The sequence below is a fragment of the Drosophila kikkawai genome, chromosome 2R, assembly GCF_030179895.1.
Source record: "Drosophila kikkawai strain 14028-0561.14 chromosome 2R, DkikHiC1v2, whole genome shotgun sequence".
Classification (NCBI taxonomy): domain Eukaryota; kingdom Metazoa; phylum Arthropoda; class Insecta; order Diptera; family Drosophilidae; genus Drosophila; species Drosophila kikkawai.
This window is the reverse complement of record NC_091729.1, coordinates 20,191,244-20,210,530: the sequence shown is the minus strand read 5'-3', so window position 1 is coordinate 20,210,530 and position 19,287 is coordinate 20,191,244. Positions and strand designations below refer to the sequence as shown.

Here is a 19,287-nt window from a genome sequence, read left to right as displayed (position 1 = left end):
TTTATAGGGTCGGAAACGTCTCCTTCACTGCGTTGCAAACTTCTGACTGAAATTATAATACCCTGCAAGGGTATAAAAAGTTATTCTACAAAAAAATTTACCCATTTATACAAACTTTTACAAGAGTTTTCAATTCTTATATTGTCAGAAACTCTCACAAAATTTCATTCAAACAAATAATAAATGCATTATTTGTTACACTAATAAAAACTAACACAGAAAAGATCTCTTTTAAGCAGATTTTTTGATCTAATAAAAACTAAAACACAGGTCTCCCAGTTTTAGTGAATGCTTTTTTGGCCTTTGCAAACTGTTCCCCGAAGTCAACTTTCCTTCTTTTAAATGAAATAAATGTTAAAGCGGTTTAATGTTTAATACTTTTTCTTTATTGCTTAGATCTAACAATGTTTAATCAAAGCTTGTTAATTATTTCGAATGTGTGCTATTATCTAGACTAATGTCAATGTTTTTTTCTCCTTTTTATTAGTTTTGACTTCATTTAGTTTTGGTAACCAAAAGAGAGACCAATTTTCGAATGTTTTTCCATATGAGTTTTTCTATTCATGGGCTTCTAAATTAAATACAGTTTGGGTAGAACGATTGGCTTAAACAGTAGGTTACGCTCTATGAATATCTATTTAGATTTCGCCTGGTTTTACTCCAGAATGAAAGCTAACAACTTATGTGTAGTTAATTAATTAATAATGCGTTTAAAATGTAGGGGCATTTTACTATATAATATTATAATAAATTAATTAGAGAAATAATGGTAGGGAATCAAAGGCCGAGCTCTGTTAGTCCAGTCAGGGTAACAAATAAGCGACAAGTGAGTGGATATAATTCCATTGTACAAATCATGCAAACGACTAAAATTGTACACTATCATTGAGATAAAATGTAAATTGAATAAGTATAGGAAGCATTTTGTGTGTGGTTTATTGATCAACAGATGATCTCTTCAATTGTCTAGCTCTATGGTTTAGACATTCTACTTCTCAGACGGAGTACATTGAGGAAAATGTAAGAACAAATATGAAATCGGAATACTTTCTACACAGCAAGGCATCAAATACTCAAGTCGAATATAAATACAGCTAATAATAAATCATATAAATTAGTCACAAGTTGGAGTCTGAGTATATTTGAGCTCGTTGGTGTGGCGCTGCGCCCTCAACTGGACACCGGACACTGGAGATATGGTCTCTATTTACAGTTACTATTGCGACGACCACTCGTTTATGGGGTAAGTGCTGCTACCGATGTACGAGGGCTGCCGAATTGGCTCGCCGGACGCTGGCGCATTCACAGCAGAGCTCCAGTGCTGCCTGGGAAAGACATTCGAGTTGGCGTACGACGACGGAGCACCGATATAACCCGCTGGCGGGTGCAGATTGGAATGATACGGCGCGAAATTCAAATTGCCGTACGAGGTGTAGTTATTGAGGTGGTAGCTGGAGGCGGGTGGCGCGGCCTTGTGCTTATTGTCGTAATAATCGTAATATTGGGGGGGATAGGAGGGCTGGTGGAAGGGATTTGGTTTGGGAACTGTCTGGAAATACGAGCTGTCCGTCGTTTCACTCGGGTGCGGCGGAAGTGGCACATTGGGCTGAATACTACTGCTGGCATTGTTGTAACCTTCGCTAACAGCCGGCGGCAGGTGATTTGGATGCTTATACGCTGGCGGCAACGGTTGCTGCTGCTGTTGCGATTGTTGCGGATGTGTCTGGGATGGTTGTTGCTGTTGCGGCTGTTGGGGCGACTGTGTCTGCTGCTGCTGCTGGTGCTGCGACGGCTGTGCATAGTTCAAGTCACAAGGCATCTGATGTGGATTGGAGGTGTTGTTGGGTTGCGTTTGCGGCTTAAAGTGTGCTTGTTGTTGTTGCATGCTCTCTGTGGGCTTTCGCTTTTCGCCAGCAGACATTTCCGGCCGGTTTGCAGCTGTTGCTGGCGCTATGCCCTCCTTGTTCTTTGCGATATGTTGTGGTTCTTCATCAGCAGTCAGATCTTTCACATCTAAAAACAAATTAATAACTTGTCAATTACACAGGTCGATAGCTTTTTGGAACCAAGTTTCAAGTTTCTGTTCTGATGTTATATTATGGTCCCTTGCCCCACCTTTCTTACCTTGCTCTGGCGTTTGTGGCTTGGCGGTATCCGTGTCACAGTCGGATGTTATGTCAATGACATCGTCCTTATTATTTGGTTTCTCCGCTTCGGTTTTAGCCGTTGTCCTTATGGCTATGATCTTTCCGCTGTCCAGCTGCATGTATATTCCCTTCGCCGACTTCAGGACCATGACGCGTTGCCCAGCCTTTAGAATTATATTGGCCTTGTCAGCCGAATTTGTGGGAATGACCACATCTGCAAAAACAAACATCAATTAGGGGACTATTCAAGATGTGACTCGGCAGGGGACTTACCAAGTGGCAGGGTCATTTCTTGGGCTGTCATGCCCTGTCTCTGCCACACGTCGGCGGGTATCCAGCGTGTAGTGCGTCCTCCTCCAGTGGAGGCCGACGTATGCGTCTTCATTTGCTATAAGGTCATCATGCAATTAAAACACATCTTGGTTAAGTCATCTACAAGCTACTTACCGGTGTCATGGGTTTGGTGATTACCGTGCCATCGTTGTTCACAATCTTGTAGTGCATTTTCGCGGGAGTATACGTAAAGCGCTGATTGACGGCAGCCTTCTTCTCCAGCTCATAGCTGCGATGAGCCTGTCTCTTCTCGGCCTGTGACAGCTTTCTGTCCTTTTGGTCTACCAACAAGCTTTCGTGCAAGAACGGTTCCTTGGTCACGCAATGCTTGTGCAGCTCGAGAATGGTGTTGATTATGGAGTCAGCATGAACCTTGGGGGTTAAGACCTCCTCATCCTTTTCCTTTTTGACTGGCACCCCTAAACCGGTGCCGTTTTGTGCCTTGGTCTCATCCACATCCATTGGCTCGCCTTGGACATCTGCCGATGGTTTCGTTTGCTCATCCTCTGATTGTGGTGACTTTTTTGATTCCTCTGCTGCCTTACTCGACTCATCTGCCGCGTCAGGAGATAACTTTGTAGCCTCCATTGTTGGAGAACTGGGCTTGCTGGGCGACTTGCTGGATTCCTCGACCACTTCTTCATCGGAGTCGTAGTCATGGCACAAATTCGTGATATCCTTCATCGAAAGGTGTGCCTCGGGATTGCACTCGTCGACAATGCGGTCGGACATGCCTTGCTTTTTAATCTGCCTGTCGTATATCTTCTTCTCCAGGCACCTATCCATGACGATTCTGTACACAAAACACGGCTTTGTCTGTCCATATCTGTGAAATGAAATGTTTTAGTAAGTTGTACGTGGCCTAATCTAAGTCTAAGTCAGTGCTCACCTGTAAATCCTATATACAGCTTGGGTATCGTGGCAAGGGTTCCAGCTGGCATCGAATATTATAACGCGATTCGCTCCCGTGAGGTTGATGCCCAGCGAGCCGGCCCTGGTTGATATCAAAAAAAGCTTAACATTACTATTTGAGTTGAATTCATTGACTAGCCTTTCCCTTTCCTGCGAGGAAGTGGAGCCATCCAAGCCTGAAAAATGAAATTCGAAATTAATTATCACAATTATAAATGCAAGGAAACGCAAATAAGAGTTATGTATATTTTAGGAGTACTCACGGAAGTAGGAAGTGTTTTTAGTCCAAAGCAGATTGCTCCCTGGAACATAACTTGTCTTCAGATAGCCCTCGAGCAGGTTTAGGGTCAACAGACTTTGGCTAAATAACAAGATGCGGTCCCCCAACTGCATGCTCTCCTTTAGTATGCAAAAGAATATCTCCATTTTCGGCGAATTCGAGATTAGCCCCGAAACATAGTTCCGCATCAGCTCGACCGCCCACGAGCAGGAGAACTCGTCGTTTCGCTTGCTCTTCAGCAGCTTCTTGAAAGGCTCTGCGGCAGCAATGCCTGCCGCGTTTTTAATGCCCGGGGAACTCCATTCACTGGGCCTATTCGAATTGCACTCACTGTCTACTTGATTATTTGTACAGGGCGAGGATTGTATGGTCGTCTCCACGGTTTTAATCTCGTTCGTGTCCAGATCCACGATCTCCGAGGACGTCGTAATACTCTCAAAATTGCTCGACATGTTGGTATCTGTCTGCTTGATGACTTCCACGCATCCGGGCTTGGGCAGAATACTAGAGTCCATCCAATAATTGTTCTTTCCCTCACCTCCAAAGGCCCCGTAGCCCAGGGGCTCCGGTTTCTCCTCATAGAAGCTGGGACTGGAAAGGGGTTTATAAACTAGAGATTATGGTCTTATGGTTACTCAAAGCTTACCTTTTATTCAAATACTTTGCGTTCAGATCCGAGGAGGTTGGCATACTGAATAACGTTTGATTTTCGGCCTTGGGCAGGGTCTCAATATTATTAACACTATTGAGGGGCTCGCTGGTTCCATTGTTCCTCTTTTCGGCCAGGGGCGAGGCTATAGAATCATGATGGAGGGGCTCGACAACAGCTGGTGTGGCGGGTGTGGAGGGGATGACGCTCTTGGATAGGTCTTCGTCGATTTCTAAATCTAAATCAGTCTCACATTTCTTCAGAAAGTTGTACAGAACATCTGGGTGATTCCAGATTTTACAACAGACGGCAAAGGCCTTCAGGGGATTGGGGAACGCCTTGGTGCGCACCACATCCGTCATGAACGTGTCGTAGAGCTTTCGCTGGAACGGAGTCATTCGCACCAAGATAACATACTCGTATTTCTGCGGCAGGGTGCTTTGCAGCACCGTATGCGATCGCCGCTGAACAAATCCCAGCAGCAAGGAGTGCAGGACGTGGGCCCTGTACCTCATCAGTTTGATGTCATCCGGCGTGGAGTCCACGCACTGTCCGTTCTGGATGGGCCGCTCGAACATGTTGCAAAACTCGGTGCGTGTGCCCAGATAGTTGGGCCTGACGAAGTCCACCATGCACCAGTACTCGAGCAGGTTGTTCTGCAAGGGGTAGCCAGTGAGTACGATGCGGCGTCGCGTCCTGATCTGCTTCAGGGCCAGCGAGATGCCGGCGTGCGAGTTTTTGATCCGGTGCCCCTCATCACAGATGACCAGGTCCGGGCCTGGCTTCACCAACGCCTCAAACACCAGATTCATGAGATCGCTGCTGGAGTCCATGCCGTCGGGGCGGATAACGCTGCCCTTTCGCTTTCGCGTCTTCACCAGCTTGAGGGCCAGGAGGCGGAACAGCTCATACCCGATTAGCAGGACTCCGCCCTCGTGGACCCAGTTGAGGATAACCTTCGCCCGCGCCGTCAGCGTCTTCTGCTGATCGTTCAGGACGTATATGTCGAAGTTGCGGGCACGCACATTGCCGTCCGCGGAGTAGCGCGGAATCCACATGTTGAACTCGCTCAGCCAGTTCTGCAGCGTGTTGATGGGCATCACGCACAGCACCGTCCGCGCCGAGGTGTGTCTTAGGAAGATATCACAGAAGGAGACAACTTGCAGCGTCTTGCCCAGGCCCATGGAGTGGGCGAGAATGCACCCAAAACCGCTCGATTTGTTGTACCTCCGTGTGGACTCGATGATGTTGTCGTACAGGAAGCGCACTCCGCCGATCTGATGCGGTTTTATTACCTTGGCTATTTGGGGGGCCAGGTAGAGGGTCTCCTCGCCTTCGGGGTGCGCCATGTTGACCACCACTTGCCCGTTTTCATCAGGAACATTGTACAGATCTTTGACGTGCATGCCGCTGTTGGTGGCATCGTCCGACTCGTTCAGGTCCTCGTCATCCTCCTCCATCTCCTCCTCGGAAAGGAGTATGCAGTCGTCGTCGTCGGAGCTGTCGTCGATGGTGACCACCTCGCTGGGCTGCTCGACGCTGGCCTCCTTGTGGATTGCGTCCCCGATGCTGCCGCCGCTGAGGCTACTGCTGTTTGACTCGTCGAACGTGTCCGAGGCGATCTCGTCCTCTGGGAAATCGACGGGGGGATGGTGCTCGGCATGGTTGGACACCGAACAGCTCTCGATGCCCTCGCTCTCGTCCAGCTGCAGGATGCGGAAGATTTGCTTGTGCACCACCTGTTTCTGGATCTCGCGCATTGACTTTTGTTGACCAGCAACGCGAGCCAAGCGTTCCGACTCCTCTCGCTGAGCCGCCAGCGTTGTGGTGTCCAAGTTGTTCTCGTTCATCACGTCCCGGATGTTCTTGCGGAGGTGGCTGTTCTTCTTCTCGGCCTCGGCGGCGGCGGCGGCCAGGCTAATCTTCTTGCTCGCCGCCGCCTGTTCGTCGGCCACTGAATTCTTTCGCTTGTGTCCGTAAGGTACTGTGTTCTTGGGGGCCACATCGGCCACCGGTGGAGGTGGTGGTGGTGGCAGTGGCTGCGGCAATTGCAGAGGAGGCGGCTGGTCTGTTACTGTGACGGCTGTGACTCGATCAGGCTCGACGGGATTGTTAATCTCCGTGCTGTATTCTGGTAGTTTAGCGGGTATATGGGCGACTCCTTCATCGATTGGTTCTGCGGGCGGAGGCGGAAGCTGTGGCGGGGGGTTGTGGAAATACCTCCGCGGGTCCTCCGGAAACAGCAGTGACGGATGATACTCCCCCATGTTGGGCAGCCATCCCTCTGGCTTCTGTAGTCTTTGGTTGACACCATAGTTGTTTGGGTTCGGTGATTCCTCCATATTGGCCCGTGACGAATCCCTGCGAAGACACGGATTACATTAGGTTTTCAGAACGCCAACTCGATTTATCTCACATCGCTAGCAAAGGTCACCTAAGCAATTAACAAATCTTTAGGCCCATCGCTAGGGGCGTTGTAATAAACTGGATCTGGCGATTTCTTGGTATTAATTATACATACACGAGTGCAGGGAATGCACATAAGGTGGCCTCTGTCCCAGGTATCGAGGGATCATCACCGATTGTGTATGCGGGGCTTGGATAAACTCTTGGCTGTTGACACTTATCAGACATATTTACATAGGTTTGTACGTTACATACCAATATATGCAAGTACATACAGAACGCGTAACCGGGCCGGAAATATGGCTTTGAAGTCTCGCCTGCCCTCTTGCACTTCCGCCCCACCGTTCACCTGAGTAAGGACTCATCAAAACAAATCGGACGGACAGAGTTTTAATCGGCAAGACTAATTAAATTATTTATATATATGCACACCAACTAGCTGAGGCGAGTTTTTTTTCTCTACAATTACATCGTACTATTTCGCATTTCATTTAGTTTCTTTTCTTTTCGTACGTACATTTACATAAAGCCGGTGAATTTGATTTTTAAGCGACCGAATTAACAACACAGGTTCTTAATTATTGTTATTTCATACATATGGATATATTTTTCTATATGCACTCTCGGTAGGTTCTTCTGATTGGTGTTCGCGTTTGAGATTCTCAGTTAATCATGCCCGACACTTGCTTCTCCGGGGCAAAGCTCTTGGATTTGTTTTTATATAAATTTTAAATATTATTCTCGGTTAATTTCTCGCTGTTTTCAACATGTATATTTGTATATTTTATATGAACAAAAGTCCTGCCCCGGGTACACGGTCAGACCGCATGATGTGGATCTGGGTTATCGACGACACACGATACGATAGTATCGAATTTTGTAAAAATATCGATACCGATTGTTGAGGCTTTTTCTAAATTACCATCCCTGAGGAATAATCCTTGGGACGAACTATGGGGGGGAATTCATGGTAAAAGAAGATTGGTCTCGTCAGAAAAAAGTAGTCCCTTAACTATATAGGTTGTCCTTAGAGGGATAATTGCCCATAAGAGTTCAATATATTGTTTGTATTAACATTTTTAATGCGGGTTTATGCGGAAATTAATCTTATTTTAAAAATAAAATGATAAATCGAGATTAATATTTAGGTAGGACAATAGGTATGTTCACTATTCTTTAGAAGGAAATTAAAGAGTCCAATTTATTGTTTATATTTACATTTTTCATCATGTTAGAAATACATTTTTAATGGGTTTATGCTGAAATTAATGATAGTTAACAATTAAAATGATACATCTAGATTAATATTTAGACATCAACAATTTTGCATTAACATTTATTGATCTAATTTGATCATTCCCTCTATATATTTTCTTATCTTATCTCTAAATTGAAGAGGAGTCGGATGATCATACTGGCCACCATGGCCAATTGACCGCATTGAGCCAAGGTAGCTCTCCACATTGTCCTGGTGAAGACGGCTGGTTGCTATGTAAATCATTTCGTACTTGTTGGATAAATATTCATACAAACCATCAAGGGATGCATTGTTGACTAAAATGCCTATTTGGAAGGGCAGCTTATCGCCTGTTTCAGTCATCTCTGTGCGCATAATTTCCGACATTTTAGCCAACGTGCCTTGCTGGACTTCGATTTGCCTGCCATATGCCTGTGGTGAGTCGGTGGAATTCAGTCTAGACACCTTTGAGTTGAAGACATCGAACCAGTCATTGAAAAGTTCAAAGAAATCTGCGGTTTCGAGTGCGTTCTCTATAGCATATCCAAACTCATGGCATTTTCTAATGGAGGTGGCTGTATTGCTAGATATCAATTGTGGTACCAATTTGTCGTTTTGCGAGCAAACATTTACGTGACTCTCGTTAATCTTTAGTTTCACAGAAACACCAGACTTGACATAGTTTATTGTCTGTTTCACTGTCGTCCTTCTCAGTTTATGGCCGTTGATGTCTAATCCTACGTTGATGTAGTGATTGTGAACCAATTTCATTAGATGAGTGGTGTCCGAAAAAACGAATATTTTCAATTGTTGATCCGCTGGGTGACTAAACCACGACTTGTTTGCTAAAACGAAAAATTAACTTTGATTTCTTGTTTGTATTAGTATAACAAACTTACTTTCCGATATGCCAAGCTCTCTCCACAGTCTCTGATTTTCCTCGCTCAAATCAGAGACAATGGCTACTACGGGATAATTTATCCTGTGTAACTTCATTATTATTGTATTTAGAGTATCCACATCCATTCGAGCATTGAAACCGTAGTAAACTGGCTGCTTCCAGGATTTCCTCAAGCCTCGAACGGTGGCCAGCTGCACAAAGTTACTTGGTTCATTTATAACATCCTCTGAACCAGTAAACTCGGAAGCAGCAGCTAGCTGCATTTTATCCATGGACAAAACGCACAACCTATCCATTTGGGACATTTCCTCGTTTTCCATGAGGTCCAGCACGACATCAAGGGTACCTGCATTGATTTTAACTTCCGCCAACCATCTAAATATTGTTGCCCTGCTTGGCAAGGGAAATCCTTTCTCATATAGGTGATTGTATGTACGAGGTCCCACGGAGTGAAGGCAGATAGCCGCAGACATGTCAGTTGCATTAAATGTGGATCTTTTCCCTCCACTCTTTAGTATTTTTATTTGGGTCTGGGTGAAAATGTTGCCTAGAGACTTTTCCAACTTCTCATACTCCTCGAGCTGCTGGCGCAAAGAACGCAGTTCCTTCTCCATTGATAGATTCTTCTTTTTCATGATCTCGTTGCCCATAAGAGTGGTACGATTAATCACTTTTTCGCTAGATAACAATTAGAGTCTTGTTAGGAATTAGTTACTCATTTAAACGCTTTAAACTTACTCTGTTTGCGTGCTGCAATTGGCGTAGCCTAATTTGGCAATCTTTGATTCAGGCTCGGACTCCGCCTGTGGAACAGCATCGTTGTTAAGTCTCCTCCTTTTAACGACGTGTCCTTTTCTCTCTGTCGACTTCCACTGTGAGGCATCAAAATGCGTTTCGCAAAGTTTTGCATTCTCCCCAAGGCTGCACCCAAGGATTTTCTCCCACAATGATCTTCTAACAAAACACTTTGGTGGTCTTATAAATTTGACACCTGGCACGTGCTTCCGGCAATACTTGCAATAAGTCATTTTTACATTAAGGGTTTAACATAGAACCTTCAAAGAGAACCACCTTTCAGGAGAATTGATTGAGCATTAACGGACTAAAAAACAAATAAGTACGCTGTGACCACTTTTCACTTCTTTCCAACCAATTTTATAGGGCAAAATCTTTGGGATCAAGGTTTCTATGGACTTTGATTTTAGTTATTTCGTTAAGAGGAAAGTGTATTAAACATAGGTCTTTCGTGACTTCTCTGTAAAACTCCTTATTGTTGATAATTTTTCCGGCTCATTGACAATTATTTGTTTTGCTTTCAAAAGTAAACTAACGATGGCACTAGGCACTAGTGGTGGGCGATAAACATCGATAGGAAGGCCCATGTGAATTCAAAAATTAAATTTATGAGGGGTTTAATTATTAATAAATGAATTTTATATTATTAAATTTCTAAGAAATGTTTATAGATATTCAAAAACCAATTGATAACCCAAGACTCCTCTTTAGAATCCTAATTAAATAATAATAAAATAACGAGAAAAAAATGTAATCCAATTTTTAATATCTTTAAATTTTCAAATGTTGGCATAATTGTTAATTTTAAAATATTTTTTTTCCCAAGTTTTGATTTTACCAAAAATATATAAAAACGTCGTAAATATTAGAGGTAGAGAAACAACGATGCATCGATGTTTTTAAAATATTTCCATTTAGTTGGTATTAAAGGACAATACAGGATATGTTTCCACTAACCAACGGTCACACTGCAAGGATATTAGTTTCTAAGGTTGTGTTTTTCCTCATAAATAATTGTTTTGTGATATTTTCGTCCTCGAATGATGGTAAGTGTTCATTTATTTTCAAAATTATCCTGAAAAGCAGTTTCGTTTCCGTTCCAGTGCCACATATCAAACTGTAGTACCCTGAAAATAGTGCTGGCCTTCCTGACGGTCAACATTTTTTGGCTCTTCAAGGTGTATCCACCGGCTCCACCCACGAAATGTCAATTGCCGGAGCCAACTCCTCGAACGCCAACGGCTGCCGAATGTCCCTAGCATCCGGATATCGCCTATGCGCTGCTGCAACCGCTTACCCACTTGGACAGCATGTTGGCTCCGAATAACACTGCAACGCTGGCCTTCGACAACGTCGATCTGAGCTACGGGCGCTGGGACAATCAGCAGCTATATCGGATCAAGGACTTTGCCCTACTGGGTGAGCAGTATATGGATTCGCCGGAGGCCAATCTGGTCTGCCTAGCCACGCAGACCTCGGTGGAGCGTCTCAACTCGCTGCCGCAGGTGGCTGCCAATTGGCAGGGCAAAATGTCGGTGGCCGTGTTCGCTGCTGGGCACGAGGAGTTCGTTATCCTGCAGTACTTTGTCACGTATATGCGCCTTTGTTTCGCCAACATACGTGAAAATGCCACCTTTCATTTGCTGACGCCGCGGGATTACGATAAGCTGCCCAGAGTGGCGGCCATTCCCTTGAATATGAAGGGCAAGTTCGATTGCCAGTATCCGGATAGGACGCTAAAGGCATTGCTCAAGTTCCGGTCGCTGAGAACGCTGCAGTGGCGGCAAAGGAACACATATCCCCAGAACCACATGCGGAACTTGGCCCGTAAGGGCTGTCAGACGAAGTACGTCTTTCTGACCGACATTGACATTGTTCCCAGCACGAACAGTGTCCCCCAGCTCAACCAGTTCTTCAGGACGGCAAATTGCTCAAAAAGCTGCGCCTACGTTATACCCACCTTCGAGATAGATGTGCGGGCCACGTTTCCGCGCTCCAAGAACGGCCTGGTGCGCTTGATTAGAAAAGGTCTGGCCAGGCCGTTCCACGAGAAAGTCTTCATCTACAACCAATATGCCACCAATTTCTCGAAGTATGTCCACAAAACTAAAAGCTAATCGGTTGAGATACTTAATTATTTTTTTTTATTCAGATGGTTGTCTACAAGCTCAAACGAGACGGAGGTCTCCGTTAGCCACATCGTAACCAACTTTGAATTCCTATATGAGCCGTTCTACATAGCGGTGGACACTGCACCTGCACACGACGAAAGATTTCTGGGCTACGGGTTTACCAGGAACTCCCAGGTGTATGAGATGCATATAGCTGGATACCAGTTCTATGTCCTGTCACCCGTTTTCACTGGTCACTGGGGTCTGCAGAGGAAGCAGGCGAGACCGGCTTGGCGGGAGCAGCAGAATAATGCTAATCGCAGGAAGTTTGATGTTTTCAAGAGCGAAATATTTGTGCGTTACAAAAACGATCCACGCCAGTTACTGAAGGCAAAGAAGAATCAAATTATAGTGAAATAAAAAGGCATTATATTGACTAGCATTGAATATTATTTTGTTAGATTACGGCTATCAAACTTTAAAGTTCATAGATGTTAATTATATGGTATGTAATGTAACTTAATTGTTGAGCAAAAAGGATTTTACTTTTGAGTAGGGGAAATTGATAATGTAGCATGATATGGGCGGGGTACTTTGAACTTCCTTTCGGATCTCTTTGACGACATTAAGGTCTCTCTTGAGCTGTACTCGAATGTGGGCTTTTCAGGATACAAACAGATGCCCATGGAGGCAACCAAGATGTCTAGATGCACCGCCTTTATTATAAGCGATTCATCGAGGATTCCTTTTTGGAGGACGAACATAAATTTTGATAATGGCCATGGATGTCCCGTTCCAAAGAGAGACATTATTGGATGAAGGACGTCCTCTTCGACACTGAAGGCTGGGCCGGCATCCTGCCCAGGGGCCTGATCAAGGCAAGGCTTAATACTAAATTTGGTGGCGCCCTTGAGATCATCGTCAGTATAAAGGATAAACTCTTCTGAGCTAAATAATATATTTGCATCAGAATGAAATGCGTCTTTAAAGCTTAAATTTGTAGATTTGAAGTGGAGTTCGACTAAATTTATTTAAAAACTAGCTAAAACTGTAAAATTGTAGATAAATCCCATTTAGGCACTTCCAAATGATCCTTAATTGATTCAGTCGTTCCTACTAGGCCTTATAATCAAATGTGTGGCTTTGGAACGAGCTGGTGGCTATTGTCATACCTCGTTTCACGCGAAAGTGGAGGCAAGGCGGAGAAGACAAGGATGGTCCGCGTGAAGCAAAACAATGGAGGCCAAATGCCGGAAGAGATGAAGCGCAGGCGCTGGGCTTGCGCCGTCTCCTCGGGAAGCTTGGAAAGCCATCGCAGGATAAATAAAAGCTCAGTACTTCGGCCAGCTTTCCGCAGTCAGTGGCAGACCGAAGGCCCAGCGAAATATTGTGTGTGTGGAATCCAACCCTGCGCGCAATGAGGAATAGTTATTGTCATCATCTGAGCCACAGTAAATTCGGGAACAACGGAAAGGCATCTGACCTGTCGCTATCGCTGTCCCCCAGATGCTGGGCAGCTAAAAACTCGATCCGGCTATAAATCCAACGACCAGGTAAGCTCAACATCCTTTCGCCTTGGGGAAAACAGCGTTCCAAGGCTGCGCAAGGAGTCCTAGTCGCTGTGTTTTCGATTTTTCGTCCTGTCGTCGGCACCAGAACGGACACAAAGAGAAAAAAAACGCGAAGAATGGGGGAAAACAAGTAGGAGAAACGGCAACGACTGACCCAAGACCCACCCAATCCGAATCATGCGACCCGACCCTAGCCGCAAGCTGTTTGCTCAATTAAGTATCAGTTTTCCAGAGACAGACGCCACAATGGATGGCCCTTCGTCCTTCGCATTATCCCAGATCCCCGGTATCAGTATCCCCCCCACATAACGCAGTATTGCGCCATGCACTCGTTTCCATTTCCATTTCCATTGGCCAACGATAACTGTCCGTATGGCGATGATGCCATGGCATGGCATGGTGCTCCATCACCGCCCCGGGGAGGCGCTGTCTCCTCGATATCGATATCTTGGCTATCCTGGGCCCCCGCATTCCAGTTGGTCCTGTGTGTTTGTTTGTTTGTTTACCTGTTTACCTAGGCGCCCTTCGATGTCCACTAATTGCGGGCCGAGTGTCGACGGGAGCAGCCAATTAATATCCAATTTGTGTAATTGTGCCGCACCCGTGTCGGCCGTTGGATAGCCCAAAAATCCACAAAGCACTTTGCCCCAGCAAGCACTTGAGCGTAAAAAACGCAGCTAAAATATTCATTTCGCTTGGCGGCAAACGCCTCTCGATAATCGCAAAGAGCTCACTTGCCGAGTGATTTTATGGCCAGCAATTCGACTTTAATACACTGCGAAACAAATTGAGGATAGAAATGTCATTTCGAGGAAGGAATGCACAGTGGATATTCGGATAGAAAATATAAGATTAAAATTTCAGAAAAAGATAAATATTTCTCTGGCAGAAATCTTACTTAGTTGTCTCTAAAAATATTATAACTAGGATCAAAGGTTAATAACTTCAGTGACAAGGGGTCTGTATATATATTTCATTCTTATTATTTCAATATTCTTCTAAAAACCAGAATATCATTGAATTTAGACAACTGTTTTCCGCAGTGCTTATTTATGCTGATGGCCGCAAAGTGGGTATCGTTTTAATCAGAGTGAACCGGGTGGCTTGGCATGGGGGAGAAGGACATTTAAATATCGTAACCATTATCCAAAGTGGAGATACTCGCGAAAGAAACCACCAGAAAGTGGTGGGAGGCTAAGCCGGGGATAAGTAGTGACCTTGCTCGCGTCAATTCCGATGCAAACAGGGTGCACTTGTTTAAGCTGTTTTCCTTTTGCCAGTTGTTGTTGTTGCTGTTGTTGACAGGACCTCTGGTTCTAACAGCGGTAGGAAGATCATGTGCCTGCTTTTATTATCTGGGTCATCCCCACTATTTATAGACATCACTGCCCGAATATGGTGGAGGAGCTGCAGCAAATAAATGCACATCGCTTCAATCTCACGGCCAAGTCAAGTTTTTAATGTCCCTGTTTACGACAGCAGCAGGGGAAAAACAATTTACTGCAGCCTGTCACGGCCACGTAACCAACTGTCCGTCCGGGCTGTAAAACCGGGTAGCGAGTCCCAATCCCAGTCGCAATCCCAGCCCCAGACCCGCCTTGTTAGCTGTCTGCTGTGAAATTAATGAGAATGTCAAAGGCGCCCTGCCATTGCTCAAAGTCAAAAGTGTCGATTAAAGATTAAGCTGGCGTCCATTTTAAAGCAGACTCGCCCGATATTCCGCGATATATTTATAATTTATGGATCATGTTGGATGTTGTACTCTGGCTGAACTGTTGCTGGAACCAGTAGCACTCTCTTTTAAATGGAAATCAATATCGTAGCTATTCCTATTCATCCCATTAAACAAGGTTTTTAATTCTGTATATCGATCTTCATTGCCAAAAATCAACATTATGAAGCCTGATTGCATTCTGGAAACTTTGCTTCAGGCTTTCCAAACATTATTCAACCAGATTCTGGGCTCCAGGACATTTTCCCGACCAGCAAGTCAAACAATTGCCAGGCGCAGAAATGAATCGCAAACACCGCCAAGACGCTGCTTGTGCGGGAGGTTGACTGGTTGGGCGCCTTTTGGGGGCTTCTTTGTAGTTTCGCAGCCTTCGGGCTGCTGATGAGTCAGTCTCCAGGATTTGCCTGCATCCAATCAGCAGGCATCGCGAACGAATCTGCTTGCCGAGTCAACACCGCCAATTGGCAGTTTATTGTCGGCAAATATGCAAAGATAAATGTTTGCCGCGCGATTAACATGCGCCGGAAGAACGATAAAGCCCACCTTGGTCCGCTCCGGCTCCTGTTCCTGCTCCTCGCTTATCAATCAAAAGTTGATGGGTATCGGTATGCAAATACTCGAAACCCTCTCGCGCACACATGGCTGCCTTAATTGGGATGCACACGCCCAAGGAGCCACCTCCAAGGACGTGTGGGAGGTTCGTCCGAAAGGTAATGAGCTTCCTTGGCGCAATAAGCATAATAATAGCTTGCCTGCTCTCACATACATACAAGCGCACTTTGTGCATCTCAGATCTTTGCTTGAGTGGCTTTTGTGCAATCTGCATAATAATGAGAAAGTAGGCGGGTGGGCGGAAGGACGAATGACGAGGCGTGATACGGGGTTTGCCCGAATTTTTAACAACTTGTCGCGCTACTGCGGTACAAATAATTTTAACGACTTGAATTTATTCTAAATTTCAAAAAATTCTTTAAATTGCTCTATTAATTATGCCATTGTGTCACTCATACGTGCCATTTTGCTATCATCTAATTACAGCTCACTGCTTTTGGACCACCAACCAGGTAAAATTGCGCTGTAAACTGAAAGTCACTTTAAAGATTAAACCAAATCAGAACCATTGCATGCCACTCCTTCCAAGAGAAGGGAAGAGCTGAAACCTAAATGTTCGTTGAACCAATTCCCACTAATATCGGTGTGTTTATTACTTTACTTGTCTTTTGTTTTGGTATCCAAATCACTTCTGGTCTAGAATCGTATTGTAAATCTGTTGCTATCCCTCTTACTATCTCTCTTGCTCTCTCTTCCTGTACATTCTTCCGTAATTGTTCCATTCACGTCGATGTTGTGATGAAATGCAGCAACATCCAATGCCTGTTCCAATAGGAAAGACACCGAATTAGAAAAGTAATCAACCATAAGCCGGCGGAGGAGCACAGTCCGGTGGCCCCCTCCGTTCGAGATGGCGCCCTTTAAGCTGAAGTTCCGGATGGGCAGCTCGCGCAGCACCTCGCAGGAGCACGATCCAGATCCGCAGGTGAACGAAGCGCTCCTGGGCACCCAGGAGCAGCAGAATCAGCCGCAGCCCCTGCAGGAGGCGGTGGAGGCCAGCAGCAGCTCCAGCCTCGATCTGGCGGATTGCAGCAGTCTCGGCCAGATGAGCAGTGAGCGCAAGTTGTTGCTGCCGCCCACCAGCAACAGCATGCGTTTGGGTAAGGACGACACAGTGGCACCAAGGACAATATAAAAAATAATAATAATAAATAAATAATTCTTGCTATTGTTTTTCTTTATATTGTCTTTGGTAGACCGATCTCTACACACAGAAGAACGCCATCCGAAATTATGTTACATTGGTATTCTTTGGGGTATATAATTTAAACATTAAATCAGGCCTTTAATTTATAAATTTGGGCTGGAAAATGTGCATGCAATCAAAATTCAATTTAAATAAAATACTTTTCGATGGGCGACAATTCTGTCTTGATTTTCAATATCTCTGTGTAATAAAAAGCATGTAATACCCTATTACCAACAACTTGTTAGATATCCTCTTTTATTCCTGAATAAGTTCTTATCCAAGCACCTATTCTTCCTTTGTTGCACACAACCCCTTCCCATGGCTCCTAAATAAAGTCAGCGTTAAACTGGAATTAATAGCTTAACTTACACCTGAGATACTTTATATTGATACATTTATTGCAGGCTACCTTAACCAGAGCCGCACTCCGTGCATCAACGAATCACTCACCGATGCGGATGCGGACAACGTGCCCACCACCCCACCGCCTTCCTACGAGCATGTGCTAGAAGAGGTGGGTTTCCTCAGGATTTTAAGCAGCCAACTTGGAGATCATAATAATAAATGCTACATCTTTTTAGAACACTCGGTTGTCCCAGCACCAGCGCCAGTTATCCCTGGATAGCGCCACACCCAACCAGAACAGCCGGCGCAGCTCGGCCAACAGCTCGCGTCACAGCGCCGCCCAGCTAGGTGCCGCCTTGGAGCAGCTGGCCGGGAATGGGGGCGGCAGCATCTGCAACGACCCAGACTGCAGGCAGAACCTGAACCAGAACTACGCCAGCTGCAACGCAAGTCACTGCAGCAACATCAGCAACGGCAACGGCAACAATACCAGCAGCCACAGCGGCAGCAACCACAACAATAACAACGACGGGGAGGAGATCATCGAGGGAGTCACTGAGCTGGAGCTGCGCAGCGACAACGAGGAGCAGCTGAGCATCAACGAGTTCCTCTTTGAAACGGAAATGGCGGCGTCACCTTCGCGCTGCACGGATGAGCGTTATGGAGCAACGGTAGATGGTCAGGGGCAGAATCAGTGCTCGGATGACCAGTGTGCGCAGTGCAGCGAGGAGCGAGAGGGCGAGGGTGGCTGTAAGTCTACCTATGACGGGGACGCGGCCAGCACCAGCAGCCAGGCGGCATCGGCGGCAGCAGGCGGGGGACACAACTTTTACGATCCCCTACTGAATCGAGGCAGCTATGCCAACTATGCCAACGAAGGTTAGATCAACACAGACTTTGAGATTGGATGTTGTCTAAAGGGGTTCTCGTCCATAGGTGGCAATGCGAGTTCTAGTTCCGGCAACCAGTGCCAGGAGGCCTGCTGCACCGGGTCCGCCTCGGGATCAACTGCCTCACGGAGTGGTCAGCGGGGCCAGGGTCAGCAGCCCAGTCGACAGACCAACCTGCTCACGCCCGAAATGATGAGCAACAAGACGAGCAAGGAGATCTACAAGGACCTGGCCAAGCAGTGGGGCATCACCTGCAAAATGTCGGAGAGCTGTCGGTGCATGGACTGTCAGAGCCACTACTTTGACTGTGACTACGATGATGTAAGTAAGATTACCCGGAAATTTTTTAAGTATTACTAAGTCGATTCTTCCAGAACGAGCACCAAAAGACGGACGGCGGACTGGGCGCTGGCACGCCCATGTTCATTAGCGAGGTGATGCACGGCTCCGGATGCAACATATTGTAGGGGGACTACGATTACCGGAGTCCCGGACAAGGATTTGCTGAACATCTACAATTATTTCTTTGTATATCGCATAAGTCTATACAGGCGATCGGCTAGGGGCAGGAGCCATTTCACGTTATTAGCACTGAATGTATGCACATTATTTTAAGGTAATGCTGCACTGATATATGTTTATTATAAGGAATCGAGGAGGGACATTTGTGCAATGCCGCCTTAGGGCTTTAAAAAAGTGGGGGATTATGGCAAAGGTATATTTTTGGTGTTAAAAGGAATCGCGAAGTCGGCATTTTTAACTCGCAGACGAACGAATTATGATAATTACTGATAGGCAATTACCCACCTTGCAGATGAACATTTAAATATCCTTGAGTGTGTTCTTTTTCTAGGGCCTTTGATCGCTTGAACGGTGAATATTAGAAATATTTTTGACCTCTTGATATTTTTTCCAAATTATACTTCCCCCCAAGGCTTGCCCCCCTTACCCCTAAATATGAATATGTATTTTTCTAAATGTACAGACGAATTGTAGAGGCATTCCAGTGCCATACGCAAACGGAATCTTTCCAATCAACGCTTTTGTACAAGAGGAGCCGCGGCCGGAGCTCTAGGCGTTTCCAAAACAACCTGCTAGAGTTCTAGGCGAAGTACACGCTACTAGTCAATGTTATTCGCATCGAGAAACCATATAGTTTAAGCAGGTCGGCACTTTT

General features: G+C 45.6%; 3 protein-coding genes across 6 annotated transcripts; 2 read left to right on the top strand and 1 right to left on the bottom strand.

Moving 5' to 3' along the window:
* Positions 1 to 1,115: 1,115 nt before the first annotated feature.
* Positions 1,116 to 7,529, bottom strand: LOC108072169 (helicase ARIP4). 4 transcript variants are annotated; one of them, XM_070284010.1, is made up of 9 exons: positions 6,983 to 7,144; positions 6,843 to 6,917; positions 4,319 to 6,682; positions 3,656 to 4,263; positions 3,370 to 3,568; positions 2,595 to 3,306; positions 2,421 to 2,535; positions 2,125 to 2,361; positions 1,116 to 2,013 (listed from the first exon to the last, which is right to left on the bottom strand). In XM_070284010.1, exons 1-9 carry the CDS (start codon positions 7,090 to 7,092, stop codon positions 1,217 to 1,219), a joined length of 5,217 nt encoding a protein of 1,738 aa, XP_070140111.1. In that variant the 5' UTR covers positions 7,093 to 7,144; the 3' UTR covers positions 1,116 to 1,216. The 4 variants fall into 4 exon arrangements, with proteins under 4 accessions (XP_070140111.1, XP_017018707.1, XP_070140112.1 ...); XM_017163218.2 differs by lacking the exons at positions 6,843 to 6,917; positions 6,983 to 7,144 and adding an exon at positions 7,245 to 7,529; XM_070284011.1 differs by lacking the exon at positions 6,843 to 6,917 and having other exon boundaries at positions 6,983 to 7,143.
* A 2,985-nt stretch (positions 7,530 to 10,514) lies between these two features.
* On the top strand, positions 10,515 to 12,213 carry LOC108072015 (beta-1,4-glucuronyltransferase 1). The gene is made up of 3 exons (XM_017162995.2): positions 10,515 to 10,706; positions 10,764 to 11,752; positions 11,813 to 12,213. Exons 2-3 carry the CDS (start codon positions 10,971 to 10,973, stop codon positions 12,189 to 12,191), a joined length of 1,161 nt encoding a protein of 386 aa, XP_017018484.1. The 5' UTR covers positions 10,515 to 10,706; positions 10,764 to 10,970; the 3' UTR covers positions 12,192 to 12,213.
* A 922-nt stretch (positions 12,214 to 13,135) lies between these two features.
* On the top strand, positions 13,136 to 18,730 carry LOC108072191 (probable inactive serine/threonine-protein kinase scy2). The gene is made up of 7 exons (XM_017163248.3): positions 13,136 to 13,324; positions 16,113 to 16,138; positions 16,436 to 16,786; positions 17,280 to 17,389; positions 17,457 to 18,099; positions 18,157 to 18,431; positions 18,485 to 18,730. The coding sequence occupies exons 3-7, from the start codon at positions 16,537 to 16,539 to the stop codon at positions 18,575 to 18,577; spliced, it is 1,371 nt and encodes a 456-aa protein (XP_017018737.1). The 5' UTR covers positions 13,136 to 13,324; positions 16,113 to 16,138; positions 16,436 to 16,536; the 3' UTR covers positions 18,578 to 18,730.
* Positions 18,731 to 19,287: the final 557 nt, after the last annotated feature.